Source organism: Ambystoma mexicanum, chromosome 1p, assembly GCF_040938575.1.
Source record: "Ambystoma mexicanum isolate Mex_15411 chromosome 1p, UKY_AmexF1_1, whole genome shotgun sequence".
Classification (NCBI taxonomy): Eukaryota; Metazoa; Chordata; class Amphibia; order Caudata; family Ambystomatidae; genus Ambystoma; species Ambystoma mexicanum.
In genome coordinates this window covers 1461193354-1461219142 of record NC_090921.1, presented here as the reverse complement: position 1 = coordinate 1461219142, position 25789 = coordinate 1461193354, and the positions used below count along the sequence as shown (strand labels likewise).

General features: G+C 43.3%; 1 protein-coding gene across 1 annotated transcript in view; it reads right to left on the bottom strand.

Annotated features, from left to right (window-relative positions):
- Positions 1-25789, bottom strand: part of GLMP (glycosylated lysosomal membrane protein) — a 238211-nt gene that overhangs the window by 81519 nt on the left and 130903 nt on the right. Inside the window, exon 4 of the mRNA XM_069607109.1 lies at positions 5285-5503. Coding sequence (XP_069463210.1) covers positions 5285-5503 — 219 coding nt within the window. The remainder of the gene's footprint in view (positions 1-5284; positions 5504-25789) is intronic.

Here is a 25789-nt window from a genome sequence, read left to right as displayed (position 1 = left end):
GTACACATGATTTACTATTTGGATTGATCATACCTATGTCGCTCAATCTTTATAAATATAAACCACTACTTTTTATAACCGATGACATTCATAATCCTGCTTTGTACTTGTGGTTATTAACGGGCCTAGGTCCAATCTACTTCCCCTCCTGAGAGTAAAGCTCAGATTGATCTGCCGCGTTGCCAATTGGAGAGTCTGGCCTAGCTTGATGTGTGTAGACAGCTCTGCAACTTTAGGGAATTGTTCCTGAAGGGCTTACCAGTGTCCGTCTATGAAGAATCTTCTTAACACTCGGCATAGACAAATTCTAAATGGCCTCCCTTTCGCAGATTCTCCAGGCCCTTCAGCTCCAGGATTCTATGGTGTCACTCACAGGATGCATAACTTCACGTCATGTGAATATACATCCGAATCACAAAAAAAAGTACCTGAGGTTTGCTATTGGCAGTTCTCACTATCGGTTTGAGTACTGCCTTTCAGTCTGACCTCCGCCCGAAGGTCTTCACCAAGTTGATGGTCCGATTGGGTCTCTAATATCCAATCAGAAATGCATCAACATAAGAGGAGACCACTTAGTGTATATACTGGGAGACATAGTACAAATGTCCCTAGAAAGACACAAACTGTCCCCGTCTGCCAAAATGAAGGATATACAACTCAAGCTGGGTTTTGGATAGCTTTATTATAGCCGATTGTTAACCAAAAAGGTACAAATGTGAGTTAAGAAAGGAAGTTGACCCACTCCTTGAATTTAAAAACAGGAACTGGCAAAAAGGAGTAGGTCACACATACTTCCCTAAGGATTTCTCCAATTCCTTTAATCAGAGTTTATAGGACATGAATACATGCCGCTTTTTATGTCTAAGAAAGCATGTTGTCCGTTATGCTTTCAACGCTCTAAGATACTCTGAGCAGCACGTGCCCTGCAAAACCTGTGCTCTGCAGTGCTCCCGGCGTGAGCCTGACCTGAGTATGTTGTTCATGTCATAACCATCTGCAAGATATGAGCCCACAACTCAGGTGGCAAAGCCTTCCCTGAGGAAGAGTCCTGGACTGCACCAATGAATTGCAGCTTTTGGGAAGGTGTCACCAGGGACTTCTTGAAGTTGAGGGAGAAGCACAGTTTGTGGAGAGTGGCAGGTTATGTTCAGATGTTCCAGAGTCGGGAGAACGGGATCTGATCAGCCAATCTATGTAGGGAAAAGGTTAATCCCACCCCTCCTTAGATTCACTGGCACCGCCATCAACTTGGTGAAGACCCTTGGGCGGAGGTCAGCCCCAAAGGCAGTACCCAAACCGATAGTGAGCAATAAGCAATAATAATGGCAATAAGCTCCTTGACGGGCGGGAGGGTGCGGGGCGGGGGGGGGGAATTACCACATTATTATTGCCCAAATAATGCACTTTAACAATTCCCAGGTATGTCCAGTGTCACCATTAAAACAGAGCAGTGTCCTAGGGCACCGAAATGCTTAAGAAAAAGAGGCAGCGTAGACTTCCACAAATACTCAGTGGTTCAGGGGACCCCGAGGTGATCTAGTGACCGAAAACGCATTTGAAACAAGTTAAAATAAACACATTCCAGGATGGAGTTACAGGTTATTTCAGAACAGGAAGATACCACTAATACAGTTACCACCAATACAGGCAAGTAAGCCTATCCATCCCTACAATAGAAGTTTAGGGTTAGAGTGACCCAATGTTATTCAACGGGCCATTAGTGAACATGGGGCGTACACTGTTAGGATTTTTAGAGTTTGTGAGTCCAACAGAGGCCTCAAAATTAAGATTGGATAAGGAAGGGGCTAAAAGCAGCTCCTGGGTATCCAGCAGTAACTACAAGCTACCACTGGGGAACGTGGAGCTAAAACATAGCGTTCCGCAAACATAACTTCCACATAGGATGTAAACATCATTTTATCCATTATCCCTTATGCTTTAAATGGTGTACATAGATGTGTCCCAGTATTTACTTTTAGATTGTCCCAAATGCATAGTTAAATTAACATAGGTGGGTTATTTCAGCAACCGTTGGCCTGGGGAGCCAAAAGCAGCTCCGCTAGCTGTTTTTTCAAACTAACCAGGATCTTCTAGATTACAAGCAGGGGCTAAATAGCTGCCACACTGGCACACTGCAGCAGCCAGTCCTGTCAGAAGAACAGTAGCAGCTAAGCACAGGCAGCTTCCAAGGACTTCCACCCATGGGAAAGGAAAATCTGCAGTGTCAAGGGAGCAGATCTAGTGTTGTCTTCCCAGCACACCCTCCAGGGATGTCCGCATGCTGCAGCAGAGCCCAATGGATGATTTGCAGGTGCCCAACTGCCCCTACCAGGCAAGGAAGGGAGCAACTTTGCAGATTCCCTCCAGTCTAAGAAGCAGGATACTGGAACAGGAGATGCCTTGTGTCCACAAAGTTTTCAGGAATACTCGGCATACCTCCTCTCAGCAGCAGCAGAAAGAAATCCAAAATGTTCGATAATGTGTATACAAATGGACACCCCACAATTACCTTAAGACCAACACAGGAGCAGGGAGTGCTCTCCCTGTGCTCCTATCATACACCATGTACCTATAGTGTTTCGGCCTGCTTTCCAATCAGTGGAAAGCATCCCGCATTCAAACATTTGCAGGCTAAATCCCCCACTCTCCCCCCAGAGAGCCAGGCTCTGTGTTCAGCCCTGAATACACATACCCAGTTTAAACAGTACATACTGGTCATGGGCAATTGTGCCCTCCCAAGGTGGACACATCCTCTCTTCAGGGCAAACATGCCATGGGGGAGGTGGAAGTCCCTCAGGACTTTGGTGTTTTGTCCCCTTCCTGTTTATCCTCATTTTGTCCCTTTCAAGGTGTTCGCAAACACACACATTGTAGGATGGCTGGGTTGCCATCTTACACAAAGGGTTTTAAAGAAACCCATCTGCCACTGCAATGGTCTAGACAGGGAGCAGTGTCTAGCAGGGGTTGAACAGGAGCTCGATGCAGTTCCAAGGCAATAGCTAACGAAAGGGCGGATTGTCAGCGCCACCAGAGTCGGTTCAACTGTCAGTTCGACTGCGAAGATGCTGGTACTGGATGCGCTGGTCTAAGGAATCTGTTTGATGAAGCGCTCTAGGGGTTGCAGATCGTGAGGACCCCCAGGGTTGGCTTAACGGTCGTAGACAGCGAAAACACTGGCGACTGGATGCACAGTGCTGTTCGATTCAGCATCCGATGGTCAGGGCTCAATGATCCACCAGGGTCAGTTCAACTGGTGATGGAGCAGCTGCAAAGATGCTGCCCAGGGGAGCAGCGGTTCAAATGCAGCAGATGCAACAAAGCGCGTGTAGTTCAAGAAAAGGCAATGATGCACTCAGCTAGCAGGGGGACAGCGGCTAACCAGTTAGAACGTGCAAATCAGTGGTTCAAAGAATGGGTGAGTGCCAAAAGGCAGTTCTGGAGGTCTGAATGGTTCAAGATGTGATGTATTCAGTTCGACGATAGTTCGCCCATTTAGATGCAATGAAAAACATGGATCCTGGCGGTCTTGGCTTCTCAGGTGCTGGGAGTCTATTTCAGGGGGTCTCGGGGACTGGTGTAGTTCTTGTTCTCAGGCTCCCTATGCAAGGGAGGCTGGTGTTCACTTGTTCCAGCATCCGGTTCACTCCCAGCAGTCCCTGGGAATGGTTAGCGAATAGAGCTCCTCTTGGATCAAGTGTACTTTGCCTCCTGACATCACACCCAAACTGCTTGGTGCTACAGGAAGTGAAGGGGACAGGGCGGAAAGATAGAGGCAGAGAGAAACAAGATGGTGGAACCTTCCAGTTGTAAAGAGCTACCTCGGTCTACATTAACCCCACCCCCTCCTCTCGCTTCTCAATAGAATCAAAGGCTTTCACAGGTTCAGCACCCTGGTGTGAGGCTACTGCTGCTGTGAATAGACGTGCAACCCCTTTTCCCAGGACAGCTTCCTGTGGAGTGGCTTTCTTTCTGGTGAGTGTTACCTGCCCTCAAAAATGAACAAAGAGGCAACCCCTCAAGGCTGCAGTCTTGCTAGCAGTAGCAAGGATAGCCCATCTGGTGAGAACACGCAAAATACTCGCACCCGAGCTGGGCTCACTGGGCTGACATGTGCGATATCAAACTGCTGCGGCTGTAATAATTATGAGAAATGCCATCCACAAAACTATAGTGCAGGTCTGGCTTATATTTGAAGATGTATCTGTCACCAGGGCAGTAAACTCAATTATAGGGTGTTGGTACAGCAGTGCAGGTCTTACATGCCGCCCCTGTGCGGCAGGATCTTGGATTTCACTGCAGCTGTCAGATGGACACCGGTGACCGCAACATGCTCTGTGCCACAGATGCAGGAGGGCACAGGTGTACACTACGCCTTTAGCATTGAGCTTATGAAAGGGGAATCTGATCAGCAGATTACCCTTTCAGAGATATAATTATCCACACATTAACTAAGAAAAATAAAAATTCCAGAGCTTCTGCACTCTGGCACATGGCAACCCTTCACAAATATGCAATATTCAAAATGGTTTCATACATTATTTTGCCTGAAGCCAGTCAGGGAGGTTCAACATCCCCAGTCCCACTGAAATTGGATTCAAAGCATTTTTTACAAAAGTGACTTCATTGAAGAAAGGTTTTTCAGATTTATCTTTCATAGATTAAAATAAAGATGTCAACTTGCTTCAGTAGAGAAGCTCATAGAAATCACAAAACATTCAGCATATTTTTTTTTTCTTTTCCAGCTTGGAATAATCTATAGCAATGATTGGAATGCATCAGAAAAGTTCGTAGATAAAATAGGTGTCACCAACTTGGAAGTTCACATGCTGACCTAATGAAAATCCAACGATGGAGAAAACCAGATCGTAGAGCCACAGTTGGAAAATGACATACTGGCTTTTTTCCATCACCATCTTGAATCCTCCGATTCGTCTTACACTATTTTCAAAAGCCTTGTTTTACAAATTTCTAGACCAATATCAGCAGTATTACAACAAATCAAATGCAAGGCGCCCCATCTCCCCCACCACACTCCCACTTGTTAGTCTCACTAGTGGGCTCACATCTCAAATGGCAATAGAGTCTGAGCTCCCTTCTAAAGAAAGCATAGCTTGCCCAGGAAGAAATATGATGGCGTTTGACAGGCTAAAGGAACTGTCTCACCTGCTTTACATCACATTCTGTGGGCCAAGCCCTTAAAATGGAACACAAACTGAGGTACCCTTTTTGTACACAGCCTGTCCGCTCTGGTTTCACCTTATTTTGGGCAATGCCGCCTCTTTACCTCAAATATTGTAGGGGTGTACTCGTCATCAATCGTTCTGACTGACTCCATTCTTTTGTGGCCCCCTTTCTTCTCCAATGTAACCAGCTCTATCCCGAAGCGGGAGAAGTTCCCCCGTGGAACCACTCCATCAAGACGAAACTCCAGCTTGGAGCAGTTGGCGGTGTGAAGGAGGCTCGGAGGGGTTTCCTCCCTGCCCATACTGTCAAAGGCAGTCACCTGAGAAATGACAAATTAAAATCAGAAAATACTTGCACATGCCGTAATCTCATCTAGTGTGCAAAAACCTCCCACACTAACAAAATGTTAGGCACAAGAGTAAGAATCTTCACACTTTTGCACTCTGATTTGAGGTCTCAAAAAATGCTTCAATCTGAAACGCCATCCCACTCAAAATCAGCAACTTCCTGGAACATCTCGCTCCCATAGATGCATACAGATTTTTGCATCCCATGCAGACAAATATACAGGTGTGTCAAAACCAACCCCTCTTCGCACTACCCCAAATCTATGCAGACCTAAGACACATGGGACAATTTACTGCCTCCTCTACCTGGTAAATGTGAGCGCAATGGCAGATGACGCTATCTGGAATTATCTGACTGGAGTAATTTGCATACTTGTAATTTGTGTTTCAGTGCAGTCTGCTTTTATAAATGCACATGCTGGAATAACTGCCCATAGTCTGAATGTTAGTCCACAGTTACAAAACAACTGTATTCCATCAACATACCTAATTTTCGGCCAGATTTCAAGGTGCACAAATACGTATCAGAGCTTTTCTATTGACTATCGTCATACCGGATGACATATAATGTTTGTCTGTTCAGAATTGTAGGCAGCGCTAATTATGCAATGCAGAGCTCATGCACAAAGTTAGTGGTGCAAAGTGGCAAGATCGGTTTAGGTGTCCAAACAAGGCATTATTTTGTATTATTTACAAGGAGCCTGCAGCAGAAACTAAGTCCTGGACACCCAAGCTAATGCAAACCTTTACTTCACCTGCAATTCTTTTGACTTCTTTGAATCACCGATATTTCTTTCCATATCCTTTAAAACTCCACCCTTTTAGATCATTATTTTATTCACGGCTCCTTTCTTTGACTTTGTGAAAAGATACTTGGAGAAAGGGAAAGGCTGGTATATGTTTATTTGGCCCCTAGCCCGGAACCATGTGGCCTCTGTGGCTCTTCTGAAACATGTGGCCAAGTGTTGGGAGTGATTAGAAGCTTCTTTTTGCCTAATGTAAAATAACATCTGCTAATATAACTCTTTGCACCATATTACATTTACATAACATTTATGGCTCATTGATATCGTTTTCCAAAGTTTACACTCCCTTACAATGTATTGCCAGCCCCCAATAAATAGCAAGGCACAAAATGGTTTGTGATCTGGCTCTTGTCCTTTTCAGTCAGACAATTCAAAGATAACCCATTACGCCCCTCCCTCCAACCCCCGAAAGGTCCATGCTGAATCCTCCCAGATCCAGCAGACAGGCTCCTGCAGGGACTGGAAAGATGGAACCCACCCGGAAACTCCACCGGCTCCCAGTCAAACTAAGAATCAAATTCAAAATCTTCCACATCACACACCAGCAACAAGTCGAGAAATATTCTCATTCCACGCCAACATGTGAAATACCCGGGCGACTATGCACACTGAAGAAACAGCGGACCTGCAAGAAAATCCCCAACATGTTGTTTACCAGGCCACAAGACGTTAAACTATCCTAATAAAATGGCCGCACATAGAATCAGCTCACATGAATCAGATGCTACAACAATGTTGCAACAAGTCTGGTACATCAAGACCCCACATGAATTCCTCACCAACACCTCACACTCCACTAGAGCAAACTGACATCCAGGACCCGTCGGTATTGCAATCCACCTCAGTTTAGGACCCTTACGGCAACACATGTGGATGGACTCAATCCCCTGCCATTTGTGAAAGCCTGGTGACAACAGGATCTTTCAGCGGGCTTCAGAGATCTCAGACCTTCTAGAATTAGAAAGCGACAGGCCTTACAGATAAGCTAGGGTTCTCTGGCATGCCCACCTCTCACGTACATTAGTAAGAGATCAGTCCTTTAATAATGCCATTGCTCACCATACCCTTTTCCATCTTACACACTTAAGATGGATTTCTAGAACCTGGCCTGGTGGTCAGTTCTTAGGAGGCCATCCTAGTTCTAATGAACACGGAATCCGAGAGGTTAGGCAAACCCAATCAAGGTAGCAATGGAGAGCAGGCAAGGCTCTCTGGAGAGTGAGTAGGGTCAGGGGTCCACAATGAGTCCACACAGTGGAGCACACAATTCAAGTTAGACAAGAATGTGCAAAAATACTATATTTATTCTGGGCCAAAAACACTAGAAAATGAAACAAGCCGGTCATAATATCACACAACACTCAATAATAAACATACATATTCATCATAGGTTCTAAAATACATACATGACTTAAATTAATAGTGCTGCAGTAAAATAAGTCACAAGAAATATGCCCTAGCTCCAGATGTCCAATCCCTATGAAGAGTGGGGCCAATGCTTCTTCCCCAGAATGTATCTAATGCAGGTAAAGTACTGGTGTTGGTGAAATGTCCAAAAGAAAATATCCAACAAAGTTACTGGTAAGTAGAAATGCAGTATTACCAGAAAGTGTTCATAACCGAACTAATTAACTTCATGCACAGAAAAGATTCTTGTGTTTCAAGATTCCTTCTTCTCCTATGTATATCATATGATGCAAGTGTACCCTAAGGAAAGTATTGTAAGAACATATGAGAAGGGTAAGGACTACAAATATAGCACTTTTTGCTTCTTTCATTCCTGACTGACGGTGAAGAATGCCACCTGGCTTAGCTATGTCAGTGAACAAAAAAAAGAGGGAGCTAGACATGTGATGTCATTTTGATGTCCTGGGTGTTAGTCTTAGCAGTGCACGGTGGTGGCGCGAGTTATGGTTGCTTAGCTTACCATAACTGGCGAATTTCAAGGGTTTTTCGTTTTACTTGGAACCATAACGTCCCTTTAACAAGGTTTTTTTTTACTGAATATACATTTTCAAAGTGTAAATTTGATAGATGTTTACTAGGGTTCCTTTACTTTATATACAGTTAATTTAGAACATACCGAACACCCCGCTAATGATTTTGATGTCCGCGGACGACATCAACACTACCCAAACATGCAGGGGGTATCTAAATTGTTCTATCATACCATATAAACAGTACGCAAGTTGAAAAAGCAGCACATATATATATTAATAAATAAGCAGTGGAACCTACATATTTAACACATCAGCCAGCCACTGAAATACGATCTGTAATAAAATGGATTATACCATAACAAAAAAGATATACCTCCAACATAATTACCTCACAGAAACTGCAGAGCTAAAAGCAACAGTAGACCTACACAACACAACAAATACAACTTAGCAGAAACTAGCAAGTAAACTTCATTGTTTGTATATATTACTCTACTTTTGGGGTGAGGTACAGAATAACTAATATATTTTTGTTTTTCACACAGAAATGTGCAGTACTGGAGTGGCTGGAAGAAAATTTTCCACATGAGGAAATGTCTGAAGACAGTGATAATAATGGTATACACTTGTCTATACAAGGAAATTAATACTCATTACCTAATGTCTACTTGTGACTCCAAAAGACACAATGGAAAAGACTCTTGAACACAGTGAACATAAAGTAGACATTCTGAAGGAAAATTTCAATAGTTTGAAAGTTAGTAGGGGACCACACCAAAGAAAAAATTAAGTAACATTGCCCCACCTGTACCTGTGCCCCCTCTCCATGGCCCACTGAACTATCCCCAAACCGTGAACAAAATAAACGTTTTGATGAGATTTGCATCCCTTCATCCCCTCCAATCCATCCTCTCCAAACCCCTAATTCCCCTGTTTTTGTATCAGTTTCTGCTTCCCCCCTCTTTCATAATTTGTCTATATGTATATAAATAAAAAAATGTTATGTTTCTTGTAATGAAATTCTTTGTATCTTATTTTTTTTTTAAAAAGCAGTCAAAATGTCCGCGGACAGCGCGCCTGTCCGGCCCATCCGTAATTAACAAAACGTGGATGTGCTAAGGACACTACACCTCTCCGTACCATTCGCAACCAAGATGGAACTGTTCCTAGAACACATCAGCTGTCCGTAAATCAACAAAGTGGAAGTGTCCCAAGGACACTATACCTCTCTGTACCGTTCGCAACCAAGATGGGACTGTCCGTAGAACAGGCACGGTGTCTGGGATGTCCGTAGTCAAACAAAATGGAGGTATACCTGGCTGTACAGTCTGCAGAACATCTACGCACATGCGCACCATACCCATAAGTCCTGCGAACATCGTGCCTGACCATAACGGTCTGTCTCACTTGTGTCGCACTTGTAATTAGTTTCAGGACCCGAACACTGTCCGTAGAACACCCGTGCGCATGCGCACGACCGCTCCTGCGCTTTTGCTGTCCTGCGGACACCCGTTCCCTTTGCAGACGTGTTCCCGACGTCATCATGTGACTGCACCCACGCTGAGCATGTGTAACATTTTAAAAGAAGTTATTCAGACAATCCAAATTATTTTACAGTTAAAAAAAAAAAAAAAAACACCATTTCACATGTCCCAGACAATGGCCCTGGCTTTCCATATATTTTTTCAAACTTTTTGAACGCTTTTGAGTGTTCGATATGTTCTTGAAGCGCACCCCTCCACCCCTATAAAAAGCCACACTCCAGAGCTGTTGCAGATTGACTTTTGCTGCCTTTAGTGCTCTAGCTGAGATTACCTCATCAACCTTAATGGCATCCATGGCTGCTATTGCTACATCAGCCTCAGCACCACCCCCAAACCCTCCACCTCCACCAGGGCCTGTAGAGGGGAACATGCATGAGGATGTAGAGAACGAGGAGGAAGAGACTGAGGTGGAGGAACGCCCTACTACCAGCACTCGCCGGGAGATTCTTGGGTGTGACGATTGTTTACCGTTTATGGTAACGTACCAAAAGCATGTGCGGACAAGGTCACCTGTAACCAGTGCAAATTAGTGCCGAGTCGTGGGAGACGTGCTGCATACAGCTTTGGTACGACATCCATGAAGCAACACCTAACTTCGTTCCACGGTGCGGACATTCGCAAGGTTGTACCTTGTGATGAACGTAGTAGGTTGAGTTCCACCACAGCATCCTCCGTTTCTGCTCCTCTCACCACAAGAGACACTCTTGTGGGAGAGCGCATCCCTCCAGCTGTTTCACAGGCCAATCCTTACCTTTCGAGGGTCACAATATTGGGTATGCATATTGGGTATGCACTGTGACGCAGTACTCTGCAGGGGGGAGAGTCTAAGTGCTTTCGAGACTACGGTCACGGACCACCAGAAGATTTGCTACCTACCTAAATAAGGCCCACCCTACATCTTCCTCTCTCCACCTGCCCTTTCTTATCCCCCTGGTTGTTGTCCCTTCCTTACCTTCTTTTCCCCCCAACAAAAACAAAAAAAAAAAAAAAAAAGACTCTTTTCAGAGGCGCCTTTCTCAGTTTAAAAATAGAACTATCAAATAAACAGTGCAGGTCCTTGTGCATTTTTTTAAAAGTCTGCAGACCGTTTTAGGACCGATAACATTTTGGGGTGCTGCCCTAGCAAAACCAATGCAATTTTCTCTGGGAGTAAGTGGTGGCTCGGAAAAGAGCCTTTTGCTGGCGTTTTGTGCGTTTGAAAAACTTGGATTCGTCACCATCTAATGCAAAATAGAGGACTATAATTCCAAAAAAGGGTGCAATGCATTTTGCACATTTCTAAGACAAATCTGATTGCCAGCATATGCAAGATGGACTCCATCTCTGCAAAAAATGAACGCTCTGTCTGTAAAGTAGCACAGAGCGGTACCAAGTCCAGCCACTTCGTTCCACGCACTCCATGCCAGTACACTTCCACATGAGGGAATCCAAGATCTGCATATACACCACAACGTTCTGCATGCACCTCCAACCAATGTATCCATGAGTCTCCCAAAATCCAGATAATCTGTTTTTTCAAAAACACACAGCCATAGCCATCTGTTCTTCTCTCAGGAAAAAGACGTCCTCATTAAATCTCTCCTTACACAACACACCCACTAAACTTTACTGACCAATCCCTAGCTCCGCTCATTCTCATTTGCATGCCTCTCCACCCCAGAATGCCCGTATGTAATACGCGCTGTCCACAGACTACCGCCATGTCCGCGGACATGTAGAAGATCTGAGCGTGGTGAATGTACATTTAAAAAAAGAGCTGTTTGTGTTTTTTTTTTTTTTGCAGATGCCTGACAGACACCTGTTATTTTGTATTTTTTTTGGGTGGGGGTTCTTATTTTACAATCAAAATCTTCACTACCTGTTCCAAAGCAATCCTTACATTCCAAAAGAACAAGGCATTTCCCAAAAAAGATAAAGAAACACCATCTGCTTCAAAATAAGCAGCATTACTCGAAACAATATTCTCGTTGTTACAGAAAAACATACCAGCTCTTAGCATGAAAGCATGCATGCCTCGATTGATTTGCTGAGGACAAAACACAGAACTGTTGTCCCATATTGCTCTAGGTAGTAATCCAGAAATAATAATTTTCGCATTTGGAAGAATGTTGATTACTGCTTGAACCAACTGTTCCAAATCTGCCAACAAAGTAGGGGAACTCACGTAGCCCAAATGGAAAGCAGCATAGTGCAAAACTACCACATGGGGACTGTTCATCCTATGCATCTCTCTACAAACTTGGAGAATTGCCTCTGCATTTCTGTCAGACACAGCGCTCCACACCACCTCCACTCCTCTAACATCGAAATTGTTTGCCACATGCCTGCATTGAGAATACTACTGTAAACCATGGACAAATATATCTCCAAGCACCAACACCCTGACTTTCTGCACCTCTGCCATCTTCACTACACACACTTTAACAACGTCAACATCTGATTGGCTGATCCCTCCAGTCCCCTTTCCATGCTGGATTTGCTGTAAAACCCTGTATGTGGCACACCCTACCTGCGGACAGCCGCGGTGTCCACACGGCACATAACTCTTAGCCAGCCCTTCTACCCTTTCCACATCACTCTCAGTTCCATTCCCTCATTGGATACAGCTAAGCAGTCACACAACCATCCACCAATCACATCCAAGACCTCTATATCTAACTTCCATCATCAGAGTTCCGCACTTCAAATGTACTATTGATCACTCTGAATACAAGTCTCATATCATTGGAAAGCACCTACTACAAAAACTACTTTACAAGTGTTGAAGATTTCTACTTACAGCTCCATGCATATCCACATGCATGATTACAAAGTACAGGTATGCATATTTTATTCTGAGTACATGTACAACTCATATGAATCCATATAAACAGAGTAATGCCACTAAATCTGCATAGCCAATACATACATGCTAACGCTCCCGATTTAAGCGCAAACACCCAATTTTTCATTGAAAAATGTCACCATTATTTACTGTCTCCCGCCTAAATTAATGCTAATCCCAATGCAATCGTATGAGAAAAATAAATGTTCCTGATTGCTGTGGTAAAATCTCCCTCTCAGGTGCTCCCGATTGTTCGCATGTCTAGTTATATGAAATTATTCAAATTCCCCTCCCATGTACTATAATGAACTATCACTTCCAAACCTCTGCTATCTACAACACAGCTGTAAAAAAACAAGTGAATTTCATGAACTTAAAATTCTACTCATTTGCGAAGCATGTTGAATTAACTTACTGTAAATAACAAAGGCTGCACATAGTAAATGAAATGTATGCAAACACTATGTTCAGATATCAAACAAGAATACTACTACAAAAACAAAAATCAACGTGTACATTAACATCAGTGCTATAAACACAAAATTACTAACTTCTTCCTTTTACAATTTCAGTGAAGACCACTCTCCTGAAAATCAGCAGCATCTAAACTACAAACGTATCCGAATAAACCTGCTCATTCCACAAAATACTACCTTTATATTCTTACTGCTCCTCAAAGACACTGGTTCATTCATGTAATTCGCGCACCAAAAATAAAAAAAAAAAAAACATTGATTTCTGAACCATTCTGCCCACAAATCCCCATTTATTAAAACAGATTAGCAGGCAGAATGGCACACAAATCCCCGTTTTTTTGGAACACAAATAACATACTCAACCTTTAGAAGGTTAGTACTACAAAACAAAGAACTGTTTTAATTTTACACCATTACGTTTACTATTAATGCTTCTCCTCACCACTAGCTCACTTTCTACTCTCATCTGAACCGCAGTGTAGTAACATACAAACAGAAGAATAGCCTTCCGAACTCATTGTAACTGCCCAATGTACATTCACACACAAGCACATACATCTTCCCCATCAAACTCATACACGCATGCACACAGCACACATACATTGCAAAACAGACCAACCTATACCTTCTTTTTTTTCAACAGACCCCAAAGAATGCCTACCAAAAAGCAGGTCTGTAGAAAGCAATGCAGAAATCGAGCAAATGAAAATAAAAGTGTCCGAAATAAGCATCCATCTCTACCAGAGTTTGTACAAAACGTTCAAACAAAACAGCTAATGGTCATTTAGCTAAACAAAAGAAGCTTCTAGTACAGAAACTTTGCCTCCTATCAAAATGTAAAATGAAACAGTGATTAACAAGAATTCAGCTACCACTACTGTTAACACTGCTCCTATAAATCTTGATTTAGTGGCAAGTAACCATACCAAAAAAGTATTTTAGCAAAAATGTTCCGCCACCAAGTCCTTCAAAATCTTATAAAAACAGTAGCGAAATCATGCACAACCCTTAAAACCTACTGTACAAAATTAATCCTAAAAGCTCTCGTAGACGTGCAATCCTTCTCAAAAGGAAGTTATTTATTTAGTTTTAAACAGGATGAAACCACTAACAAAACCAAGTACAAAACTACAAAAAAAAAAAAAAAGTCTCAATAAAATGCAATGTCAACAAAAATAACTTCTTAAATATCTGTGGAGGTGAATGGAGTCACACCACGACCACAGAACCATATTTTAATGAAGAAGCATACAAACCAAACACACACAAATGCCATTCATATCAGTGGACGAGGTTATGAAAAATTAATACCACCATCATGGAACAAGAAACACTGCTTACAAAAATATCCCCAGAAAACTCTCCATTGCACTGAACCAGAACGTCCAGTATACAAATGGCAGTGCACGTCAATGTGTAACCTTCCCAACAAATCTTTCAAATCTTTACGCCAGTTCCTCAATCAGTATGTGAAAGGTAAAGACACAATCAAAATGAAAGTGCTGCAAAATATGGATACCTGTCCAGTGCGCAAATACACAGGACTACACGGACATTCATTAGCCTGCATTTCAGGACCTATTTGCAAAAGCACCTTCCATGATATCAAAATGATATCAACACATCATTCAACTGTAAGAAATCTAGTCTATAAACTGTACTATGCTAAAAGTCCTGCTTTAGAACTAGCCAATTTAAATAACACTCTTCTACATGGTACATCCAAAGCCCTACAAGAAGAAATCGACCGTATCCAGAGAAAATATTTTTCAAGTGAAAGCCACTTACAAAATGCAATAGCTTTAGAACAGACTAGCAACAATTCTGCACATGGCAACCTTCTACTACACACATACAAAAAAATACTAAAATTTAAAAGTACATCCACTGAAGTACCAAACCATGTGTGTGTTGCAGTAGGATTTTTTACAAAAGTAACAAAAACTATAGACGCAACATACAAAAGACAATGAAGATTCCAAATGGTTTTCATTAGCTCTAATTTTTAGCAGAGAACAAACACACAATAAGTGACCCCTTAATTCTTTGCAGTTAATGCACTACAAAATTTGACAACAACCAAACTGCTTCACATGCTATCATAAATAACTTGGAATTATTTCCACTACCAAAACCCCTGCAACAACTCCATTTGTTCGAGAGCATCATAATTCAAACAGTGCACCCATTTCAAGCAATAACACGCCTTCAACAAACAGCAGAATTACCTCCCTCTGAATCGTTGAAAGGCATTTGTGGCAAAGTAGTTTATTTACCATTAGATCTGACAGAAAATGTGCACACTCTAGGAGTGCAACGTCCAATAGAGCAATCTTTAATTGTCTTAGTAAATGGTGTACCAACAAAAGACAAGAATTTGGCAACAACCCGTGGATTTACATAAAGTTAGACAAGCCTTGCAATATCTAAAAGACAATAATGAATACTACAAAGAAATAAATATTGAAGAAAACTTAAGGAAAACAACTGAAATAATTCAAGACTCACCAGAAACTGGTCAATTTGAACTTCTGGATCCTGCTGCAGTATCCAATATTTTAGACCATTATACAATTCATCCATTGCACTCTAATGACAGCATAGATGATGCACTAGAAACGTACCAAATGCAACAAACCAAAAGTTCACCAATGAACATATGGGAAAAAAGTATAGAAGCACATGCTTTCCATGTCCTCCACTATTGCTTACTGGCAAAGGAGGAAGGTACGATGACAGACCCACTCAGATAACAGCATCAAAATACAGCTCATTACGAATGTATTCTGAAGATCCACATTTTGTCTAAATCTGGTAATACATATTCCACCTACTCTTTGAAAGTGAACTAGCAACTCTAGATTACGGAGTTGCACACATCTTGAAATTGGGAACCCACTTTCAAAATATGTCGGCTATGCAATTAATACAAAAAGTGCAAGAAAAAGATGAGGTTTTACAATCAAGCATTACAAATCTGTTTGCAAACATGCGTGGTACAAATGAATACTGGTTCCGACGTCACGGAGATGTACGTTGTATGATCAGAAACCTTGGACCACCCACTTGGTGTGTTAAATGAAGTTGTGCAGAATATGCATGGGAAGATTTACATGATTTCCTACGCATATCAAACAAAAACAAACAGATATACTAACACCAGGAGAACTTTGTTCTTTGGATCCTGTTAATGTTTCAAGATATTTCCACCATCGTTTCATTGCTATGCTACACTTTATTTGTAATAAAACGGTTCCTCCCCTCGGAGAAGTGCAACACTTCTTTTGGAGAAAAGAATACCAAGTCAGAGGAGCACCACATATCCACATGCTTTTATGGATTAAAGATGCTCCTAAATTTGGTCAGGACAGTGATGCCACTGTTTTGCAGTTCAACCAAAAATATGTCACTTGTGAAATCCCTTCAAAAACGAGACAGTGACCTTCATGCACAAATTGTACAATTTCAAAGACACAAATGTGGCAAATATTGTTTTCGCAAATGCAAAAACAAAGGGAAATACTACACCAAATGCCGCTTTGGTTTCCCTAGACCAGTTACAGAAACAGGTGAAGTGAACAACGTCATGTCTTCAGTTAGACATAGTGTTAAAGGTAAATCACCTAAGTACACGTATTACATAAAAAAGAACAGAAGAATCAAAATATATCAATGATTACAATGCAATCATTGCCCTCTTATGGAATGCAAACATAGATGTGCAGTATATTGCAGACAATTCCACTGCAGTTGCACAATATGTTACAGCCTACTTAAAAGCAGAAAAAACAGAGCTTTAAACAGACCTCTGGAATGACTCATCATCAGACAAAACACTAGCTCAGAAAATTGTACAGCTTAGGCATAGAAATTCTCTCAGAGAATGTGGCGCCTACGAAGCTGCAGATCGTTTAACCGGTACTGCTTTGTATGGAAAATCTGAAAATATAGTATGGCCAAGTCTTGGTCCTGTTAAATGTAGAAAAAGTTCTCAAATCATATGAGGACATAGAAACAATAGTCAAAAATGATCCTAACAGCCAAGGCATTTTGAAAAACAATTTACTAGACACATACTACCCGAACAGGAGTACCACTTGGAAATCATGTGTCTATACCACATAGCCGAAAACTTTGCATAAAAAAATAATATAAAACCCGATGAAAACAAAGGTAGATATAGAGTGACAGATTGTGAAGGCAGCTTAGTGAAACTTACCAAACGAAGCTTAATTAAATCATATCAAATTGTCACTAAAAACTCACAGAAAGAACTATATTACATGTCCCCGCTACAACTTTTTAAACCATGGAGAAAAGAAGGAGATTAACTAGATAACTGACTGCTATGAAGTTGCTTTCAAAGCAAATGAAAGCACCATCACCGATGTGAACTTTACGAAGTACAAAACAATGTTGCACAGTGAACAGCAACATGAAGAAGAACTCCAGGCCCAACTAGATAAGGACACTTCCAACAGTCAACCCTCTGTAACAGAAAGCCAAGAACCACTGGGACAGCCACTAATAGCAAATGAGGCAGAATTAGCTATGAAAGAAGTAGAAAAAACCATGTATCACTATGAAGAAGATAGACTTATCTGTACTACAATCAAAACTTAAAGACCAGCGCACCATTTTTGAAGTAGTAACAAAACAAATTGCACATTGGTGTACAACACGAAAATAAAGAATGTACCTGCCAAAATTACAAACCTATACTGCTATACGTCAGTGGTGAAGCTGGTCAGGCAAAACATTCTTAATCAAAATCATCAGCAAGTTCCGTCAACAATTCACAAACAAACTGTCAGCTGTTGTAACTGCCCCCACAGGTTTAGCTGCCTACAACATAGGCGGTGTCACTTTACACCGATTACTACTCCTTCCAGTAGAACACCAAAACAAATTAGACTATTACAAACTTTCTACAGAAGCTGCAATGGAAGTACGCCGAGTGTTAAAACAAATGAAAATGCTACTAATAGATGAAGTGAGCATGGTCTCCAACCTAATGCTGGCTTTGATTCACCTCAGATTGCAAGAAATACTCAAAACAAACTACGAAGAACTCTTTGGAGGAAAACACATTGTTTTCGGAGATCTTCTTCAATTGACACCAGTGAAAGGTGAACTTATTTTTAAAACCTTAGGACACAAACTCTGCCATACAACTGTTGGCAGCATAGGAAATGTCAACCTTTGGCACCATTTCCAATACAGAGAATTAACAGAAAACATGCGCCAATCTGCAGACCTCACCTATGCCAACATTTTAAAAAGTATTAAGTGTTGGTGTACTATCTCAAGAAGCACAAGCAATATTAAAAACCTGGCACATCCATGCACTTTATGGCGATAACTCATGTGCTACGGATGTTATGGAACAATTGGCGCACAAAAATGTCAATTATATGGACTTAATTCCAACTCTTGCAAGCTGCTCCAAATTCAATGAAACAATGTTGAAAAGAGAAATGCAACCAATAATTGAAATTTGCTCCACAGACAAACTGGACGTACATGGTATGACACTACCCAAGTGTTAACAAGCCACAACAAGAGTAAATAGCTTAGAAAATTCTATCTCCAACACAGCTAGGTTGGAGAAAATATTACAATTATCCTTAAACTGCAGAGTAATGCTTAAACGTAACCTTGACGTGGAGCAAGGACTAGTTAATGGAGTACTGGGTACAGTTGTTGGCTTTCAAACATACCCACGTGACAACATTCAGTTTGTCAATATTCTCTTCGACAAACTTTGAAGAGAAGGAATCCTTTTTATTTCTTAAAGACATGTATGTACGCAGAGAACACTTCTCTAACTCTTCCATATGCAGTCACCATTCATAAATCCCAAGGTCTTACCTTAGACAAAGCATTAATAGATATTGGTAAAAGAAGGCATGAGCTACGTAGCACTATCACGCTTATGTACACTTGACGGTCTATTTCTAATCAACTTTGATGCAAGTAAAGAACAAGTTACTTCTTACCTTGTAACGTTCTTTCGATGAGATGGTCCTCTGACGTATTCCTTATCTTTGATAATTCGTCTCCAGCTTGCTGGCCTCTAATTTTTTTTCTCTCTAGAGGGCGCTGCGTGTCTACGTCCGCCGAGTCGATGTCCCTCGACAGCCACCGTATCGGTGCCGTCACCATGCCCATAAATAGCCACGTGCGGCAACCGTTGCTCAGTTCCATTTTGTAGCATAAGATAAGTCATGCCTGAATTGGTTATTGACCTTTAAGGAGCATAAGCTGCAACCACAAGGGAAGTATTACTGCGGGGATGGATGGGAGGGGCGATAAGGAATACGTCGGAGGAACATCCCATCGAAAGACTGTTACAAGGTAAGAAGTAACTTGTTCTTCAAAGGGATTGTGTCCTCCGACGTATTCCTTATCTTCGATAGACTCTCATAGCAGTGGCATGTAATTGGAGGTGGGAGTAATAATGTCATGTATCCCTTTTAGGAATGAACCGAATGTAATACGGCTTTGCCAAATCTGGTCTCTTGACTAGTGGAGGAATCCAGGTTGTAAAATCTTGTAAATGTATGTCCGGACGACCATGTGGCAGCCGCACATGTGTCTCGGACTGGTACCCCTCTTTGGAGGGCCGAAGAGGCTGCGATATCCCTGGTTGAATGATCCTTAATATTCTGGGGTGGCTCTTTCCCAGCCAGTTTGTAACATTCCAGAATGGCCAAAATAATCCACCTGGAAATGGTCTGTTTTGTTATGGGTAGTCCCAACTTGTGACCCGAGTATCCAACAAACAATTGGTCTGCTTGCCTAATCCAAGCCAGTCTGCTGATGTAAAAGCTTAGAGCTCGACTTCGGTCCAGCCTATGTAGCATTTCTTCCTCTTTCCCCGGATGGGGAGGAGGGTAGAACGAAGGTAAGGTAATTTTCTGAGTGATGTGAAATTCAGAAACCCAGGAAATTAGGCTTCACCTGTAGGACAACTTTGTCCTTATGGAAAATTGTATTTGGGGGAGGGGGGGGGTTTACAAGATAGAGCTTGTAATTCGCTCACCCTCCTAGCAGATGTTAGTGCTACTAATAGGACAGTTTTAAGAGTGAGAAATCTCAGCGAACAAGAGTGGAGTGGTTCGAAGGGAGTACCCATTAGGAAATTTAAGACTAAATTTAAGTCCCATAAGGGAACTTGGAATGGTCTTGGAGAATAAACATTAGTTAATCCCTTGAGAAATTGTATTACTAGGGGTAGTTTGAAATACAATGGTTCCTCCGCAGTGCGCTTGAAGATTGATAGCGCTGCGAGATAGCCTTTTACAGTGCCAACTTGAAGGCCTGAGTTTGCCAAGTAGAGTAGAAACGATAACACTGTTGGTGTACCACATGAAAAAGGGTTGAAATTCTCTTCTCTACACCAGCTACAAAATTTGTTCCAACGGCAGCGGTATAAAGACTTTGTTGCTGGCCTTCTGGCCGAAAGCAACACCTCCATGACGTCATCAGGGAGGTCCCAATCCTTGTACCTCAACCTTTCAGAAGCCAAGGTTGAGGGTTCTGATGTCTGGATGGAGAACCTGACCTCCCTTCTGCGAGAGAAGAGCCTCTCTTTGCAGAAGATGAATCTGAGGACAGATGGACATGTCTAGAAGATCCGGATACCACGTTCTCCTGGCCCAGTCCGGGGCAATTAGGATCATGGTTTTCCGGAATCTTCTCAACCTCCTGATCATTTGAGGAATAACAGGGACTGGTGGAAACGCGTAAAGGAGTGGGAACTCCCAGTCCACTACGAACGCGTCCCCTAGAGCTCCTCTCGGGGGAAATTCCCTTGAACAGAACAGATCGCGCTTCCTGTTGGTGCTGGTGGTGAACAGATCCACCTGAGGGGTTCCCCAAAGGGCAAAGATCTCTTGAAGGACTTCCTGAGCTAGCTCCCACTCGTGGGAGACTGCTCTGCCTGCTCGGAGCGTCCACTGTCAAATTCTTCTCTCCGGCTAGGTGGACTGCCGATAGATTCTTTCCTGAATTGCCCAAAACCAGAGCTTCATTGCCTCTCTGCACAGTGGCAGTGACCCTACGCCTCCTTTTGTTGAGGAAGTGCATGGCCACCGTGTTGTCCGTCATTATCAGGACATTTCTCCCCTGTACCGATGGCAGGAAAGTTTTCAGCGCTAGTCTGATCGCTCTCAGCTCTAATAGGTTGATGTGTAGTCTGGACTCCGATGGAGACCAACGACCGCTGATGGACAAGTCGTTGGCATGGGCTCCCCACTCCGTGAGTGAGGCGTCTGTGACTACAGTTAGCTCCGGCATTGGTTGCCAAAACAGTTCTCCTTTCAAGCTGTTCTCTGGTTAGGCCCACCATTGAAGGTCATGGGCTACCTTGTCCGGAATCCGGAGGAGATCTGTCATTCTTCCCGAGTATTGTGACCACTGGGTTCTTAGTGCCCACTGGAGAGATCTCATTCTCAGGCGAGCCTCCGGCACAAGGAAGATGCAGGATGCCATGAGGCCTAGCAATCTCAAAATGTCTAAGGCTGGGAGATGTTGGGCATTTTGAAACTTGTTGACCATCTGCAGAATATCTTGAGCCCTCACATCTGGTGGTGAGGCTTTTCCCAGGGAAGTGTCCAGGACCGCTCCGATGAACTGGAGTCTCTGATGGTATCATCTGTGACTTCTTTAAATTGAGGGAGAAGCCCAGTTTGTGAAGGAAGTGGCAGACATAATCTAGCTGGATCTGAGCTTGTTCCGAAGCTACAGCTCTGATCAGCCAATCGTCCAGGTAGGGGTAGACGTGGATCCCTTCCCTCCTTAGACTTGCAGCCACTACCGACATTAGCTTGGTGAAGACCCTCAGGGCGGAGGTCAGCCCAAATGGCAGAACTCGAAATTGATAATGAGAGCCGCCAATTGCGAACCTCAGGTATCTCCTGTGTTCGAGATGGATTGGCACATGGAAATAAGCATCCTGGAGGTCCAGAGATACCAGCCAGTCCTGGATCTGGAGGGCCTGAAGGATCTGAGAGAGAGTTACCATCTTGAACTTGTCCTTCCTGAGGAACTTGTTCAATTCTCGCAAGTCCAAGATGGGTCTCAGTCCTCCGTCCTTCTTCGGTATGAGAAAGTAGGGGGGAGTACCAGCCCTTGTTCCTCTCCGCTACAGGTACCGGTTCTATGGCACCTTTCTCTAGCAGGTCTACAATTTCCTGCAAGAGGAGCAGATCTGGAACTTTTAGAGAGCTGTGCCCCAGAGGATGACTGAGGGATGTGTAGAAAGGGTATGCAGTAACCCTGGGCAACTGTCTCCAATGCCCAAGCATCTGACCCAATAGCCTGCCATTCCGTCAGATGGCGAGTAAACCTGCCCCCTACAGGTGTTTTGTGTGGAAAGACCTCAGAGTGGTTTGGGGGCAGCTGATGCAGATGCCAAGGGTAAAGAGGCACCTGCTGCGGCGGCCATAGTACTTTTGACCCGTCCACCTCGGGTGGATCTCCTTTGGCCTCTTTGAGCCAGCTGTCCTCTGCCTTTCCCGAATGCGGAATAATAGCGAAAGGACTTTCCTCTCCCAGAGGTTCCTGAGGGTCGAAAAGAGGTTTGGCGTATAGCAGCTCCTAAAGATTTTGCTGTTGCTTTAGATGTTTGCAACTTTTCCAGACTGTCATCAGCCTTTTTACCGAATAAAGAAGAGCCGTCAAAGGGCAAATTCAAAAGTCTGGCCTGTACATCTGGAGCAAAGCCAGACTTTCGCAACCACGTATGCCTGCGGATTGTAGTACTTGCCGCCATGGCCCTGCTGATACGGTCAGCGGAATCGATGCCAGTTTGAAGAGATTCGCACATGGCATCTTTGCCATCTTTAATGATGTTAAGGAAGGCTTCCCTTTCCTCTCCTTCCAGTATGCAGTCAGCCGCTGATGAAGCACACTCCCACAGTGTGTGACTGAACCTGGCGAGCGTACAAGTGGCGTTGATGCACTTCAACGCCATACTACAAGCAGAAAATACTTTTTGCCATAGAATCGTACCTTTTGTCATCTCTATCCTGTGGGACAGTTGGGGAAGCGGATCTGCTGCTTGATGAAGTTGCCGCTTGAACCACCAGGCTCTCTGGAGTCGGGTGTTTTGATAAATATTCAGGTTAAGCCGCAGCTACCCTATACTTGGCTGACAATCTTATTGACTACAGGGATAACCTCAGGAGTTTCCCAATTTGATGAAATCTTCCTTTGTAAGGCTGTATGGAAAGGGACCACAGGATCCTCTTGTGGACCTTTGTCTAGTATGTCTGTAAGGTCATCCTGTTGAAAAACAGGTGAAGGCGCAGACCAACCCATGAATTCAATTATTCTTGCCATCAGGGTTCTATAGGGGGTTTCGGCATGTTCCCCTGGGTCTGGTTTGACAAATTCCACTTCTGGGGAAGTGTCCAGCCCACTTGCCTCATGTAATGATTCCTGTAGGTCTTTCAACCTTCTTTCCTCAGAGGTAAAATCCTCTGAAACAGGTGGTGTGGTCCTCTGTAGCCCGAAGGGTCCTTCTTGGTCAGAATCCACCCCTTCTTCATAGATTCTTCAATCTGGGGTACTCTGACCTCGGAAATGGTGTAAAACCCATTTCTAAAGCAGAAGGAGCCAAACTCGTCATTATTGGGCGAGAAAACCTCGATGTCGTTGACGCCGATGTGAAGGGCTTCGAAGGTGCTGAGAAAACTGGAAGAGGCCTCGAAGAACTCGAGAGGATCGGGATCCTACTCGAGGATGTCGACGACATTCTCGGCGTCGTGCTGGAGGCTCTGGGTATAACCATTGGCTGTGAAGTAGCCGTGGTTTTCTCTTTTGTCGATGTCGGCGTCAATTCTATCGACCGATGCGTCGAAGAACCCTTCGACAACTGCGTCGATGGCGCCGATCCATGCGTCGAAGGGATCTTTGACGACGGCGAAGATGGTGCCTTCCTACCCGATGGCCTGTGGCGCTCTCGGGTGGACTCTTTCGCCGGGTGCAACGACTCGCGGCGTTTCGATTTTTTGGGTTTTTCACCCAGGGTATCACACTCAGCTGTCTTCGAGGCGGTCCAGACCGCTTTCTCGAAGACGCTTAGCATTTTCTTCCTGAATTCCTCCCACTCAGCCTGAGAGCTGTGTTTTGTGGGGGCAGGAGACTCTTTCTGGGGAAACAGAAGATGATGAGGAAGGGGATCTTCGACGTCTCTTCTTTGAGTGTCTAGATCTAGACGGGTGGTGGGAGCTACTTCGAGACCTAGAATGGGAATGCTAGACCTAGAATGGGAATGCTTTCGACGAGGAGGAGACGAATGCCTCGGCCGAAGAAACATTCGAGGAGGTTTTGACCGACTTACCTCTCTCGAGCTTCCCCTTGCTCTCCTTCAAGGCTTTCGCCGTCATGGACATGCAGTCCTTAAACTCCGAACAATGGTGCTCTACTCCCAAGCACCACAAACAGATCCTGTGAGGATCCGTTAGACATTTTCTTTCCGCAGTCTCGACATTTTTTGAAGCCGGACCGCAGAGTCGTCTGTTCGGATGAAGAAGCCATCGAGAACGAGTTGGTTTTATCGAGTAAATATAAGAGGTTTATCAGTACTGAACTGAGCAACGATATTCCGAGGCCCCACGAAGCGCAGAAAAACAGAACTGAGCAACGGTCGCCGCGCGTGGCTATTTGTGGGCATGGTGACGTCGGCGCTGATGCGGTGGCTGTCGAGGGACATCGAATCGGCGGACGTCGACGCGCAGCGCCCTCTACAGAGAAAACATTTCTGAGGCCAGCAAGCTGAAGACGAATTATCAAAGATAAGGAATACGTCAGAGGACACAATCCCTTCAAGATAAACGCGGATATTCCTTGCATTTTAGAATACAATAGACTACGTTCACTATACACCCCCCACCTAAAATATCGTTCCACAAAAAGGAAAACGTAAAAGAAAACTAATTAAAACTGAAAATGCAACAGGATCTGACTGCAAATCCTCCAAAGAGAGTAAAAGAAGCTAATACTTCATCAATTACCACAACCAAAGAAGAACCTATTAGTCAAAGTAACTCGGGTACTTCTTCAAAGAAGCAACACACACTCCGAAAAAAATGACTTGGACACAGAACTATCTGGTCCATTCAAATTTTCAAATGTAACTGGTGTAAGTTACTAAGCAAATGTAGCAATTCATATTCTATTTCAGTTGCCACCAATTCTTGACAACATTTACTTACACAGTACAGACCAAATGTGTTTGCAAATGTTAGTCCTTCATAGAAATGCAACAAACAATCCTGACAACGCGTAGTGTTCACGGAATAAGAATTGGACTACTGTGCTGGAATGGTAAAATTCACTATAAACTCACAAGAATTTCTAATGTACTTAACAAGTACTGGAAAACAAAAACATACCTATAAATGAAATCTTCCAGATTTCACACATGTGGAAACATACATGCACTCTCTGCAACCATGTGACACAGGAACAAATCCCTAATGAGCGCTTCGTGTATGTATCCAAACCTAATTGTGAATCCATTCCATTTCAGCTCCACCTTACTAATACAAGCACATAGTAACTACTTAATACTAATGCTTTTACGTTACAATGCAGATGGTACCAAAGATTTACACACGGTCAAGTATCACTTGGTAAGAAAACCTTCACAACAATAG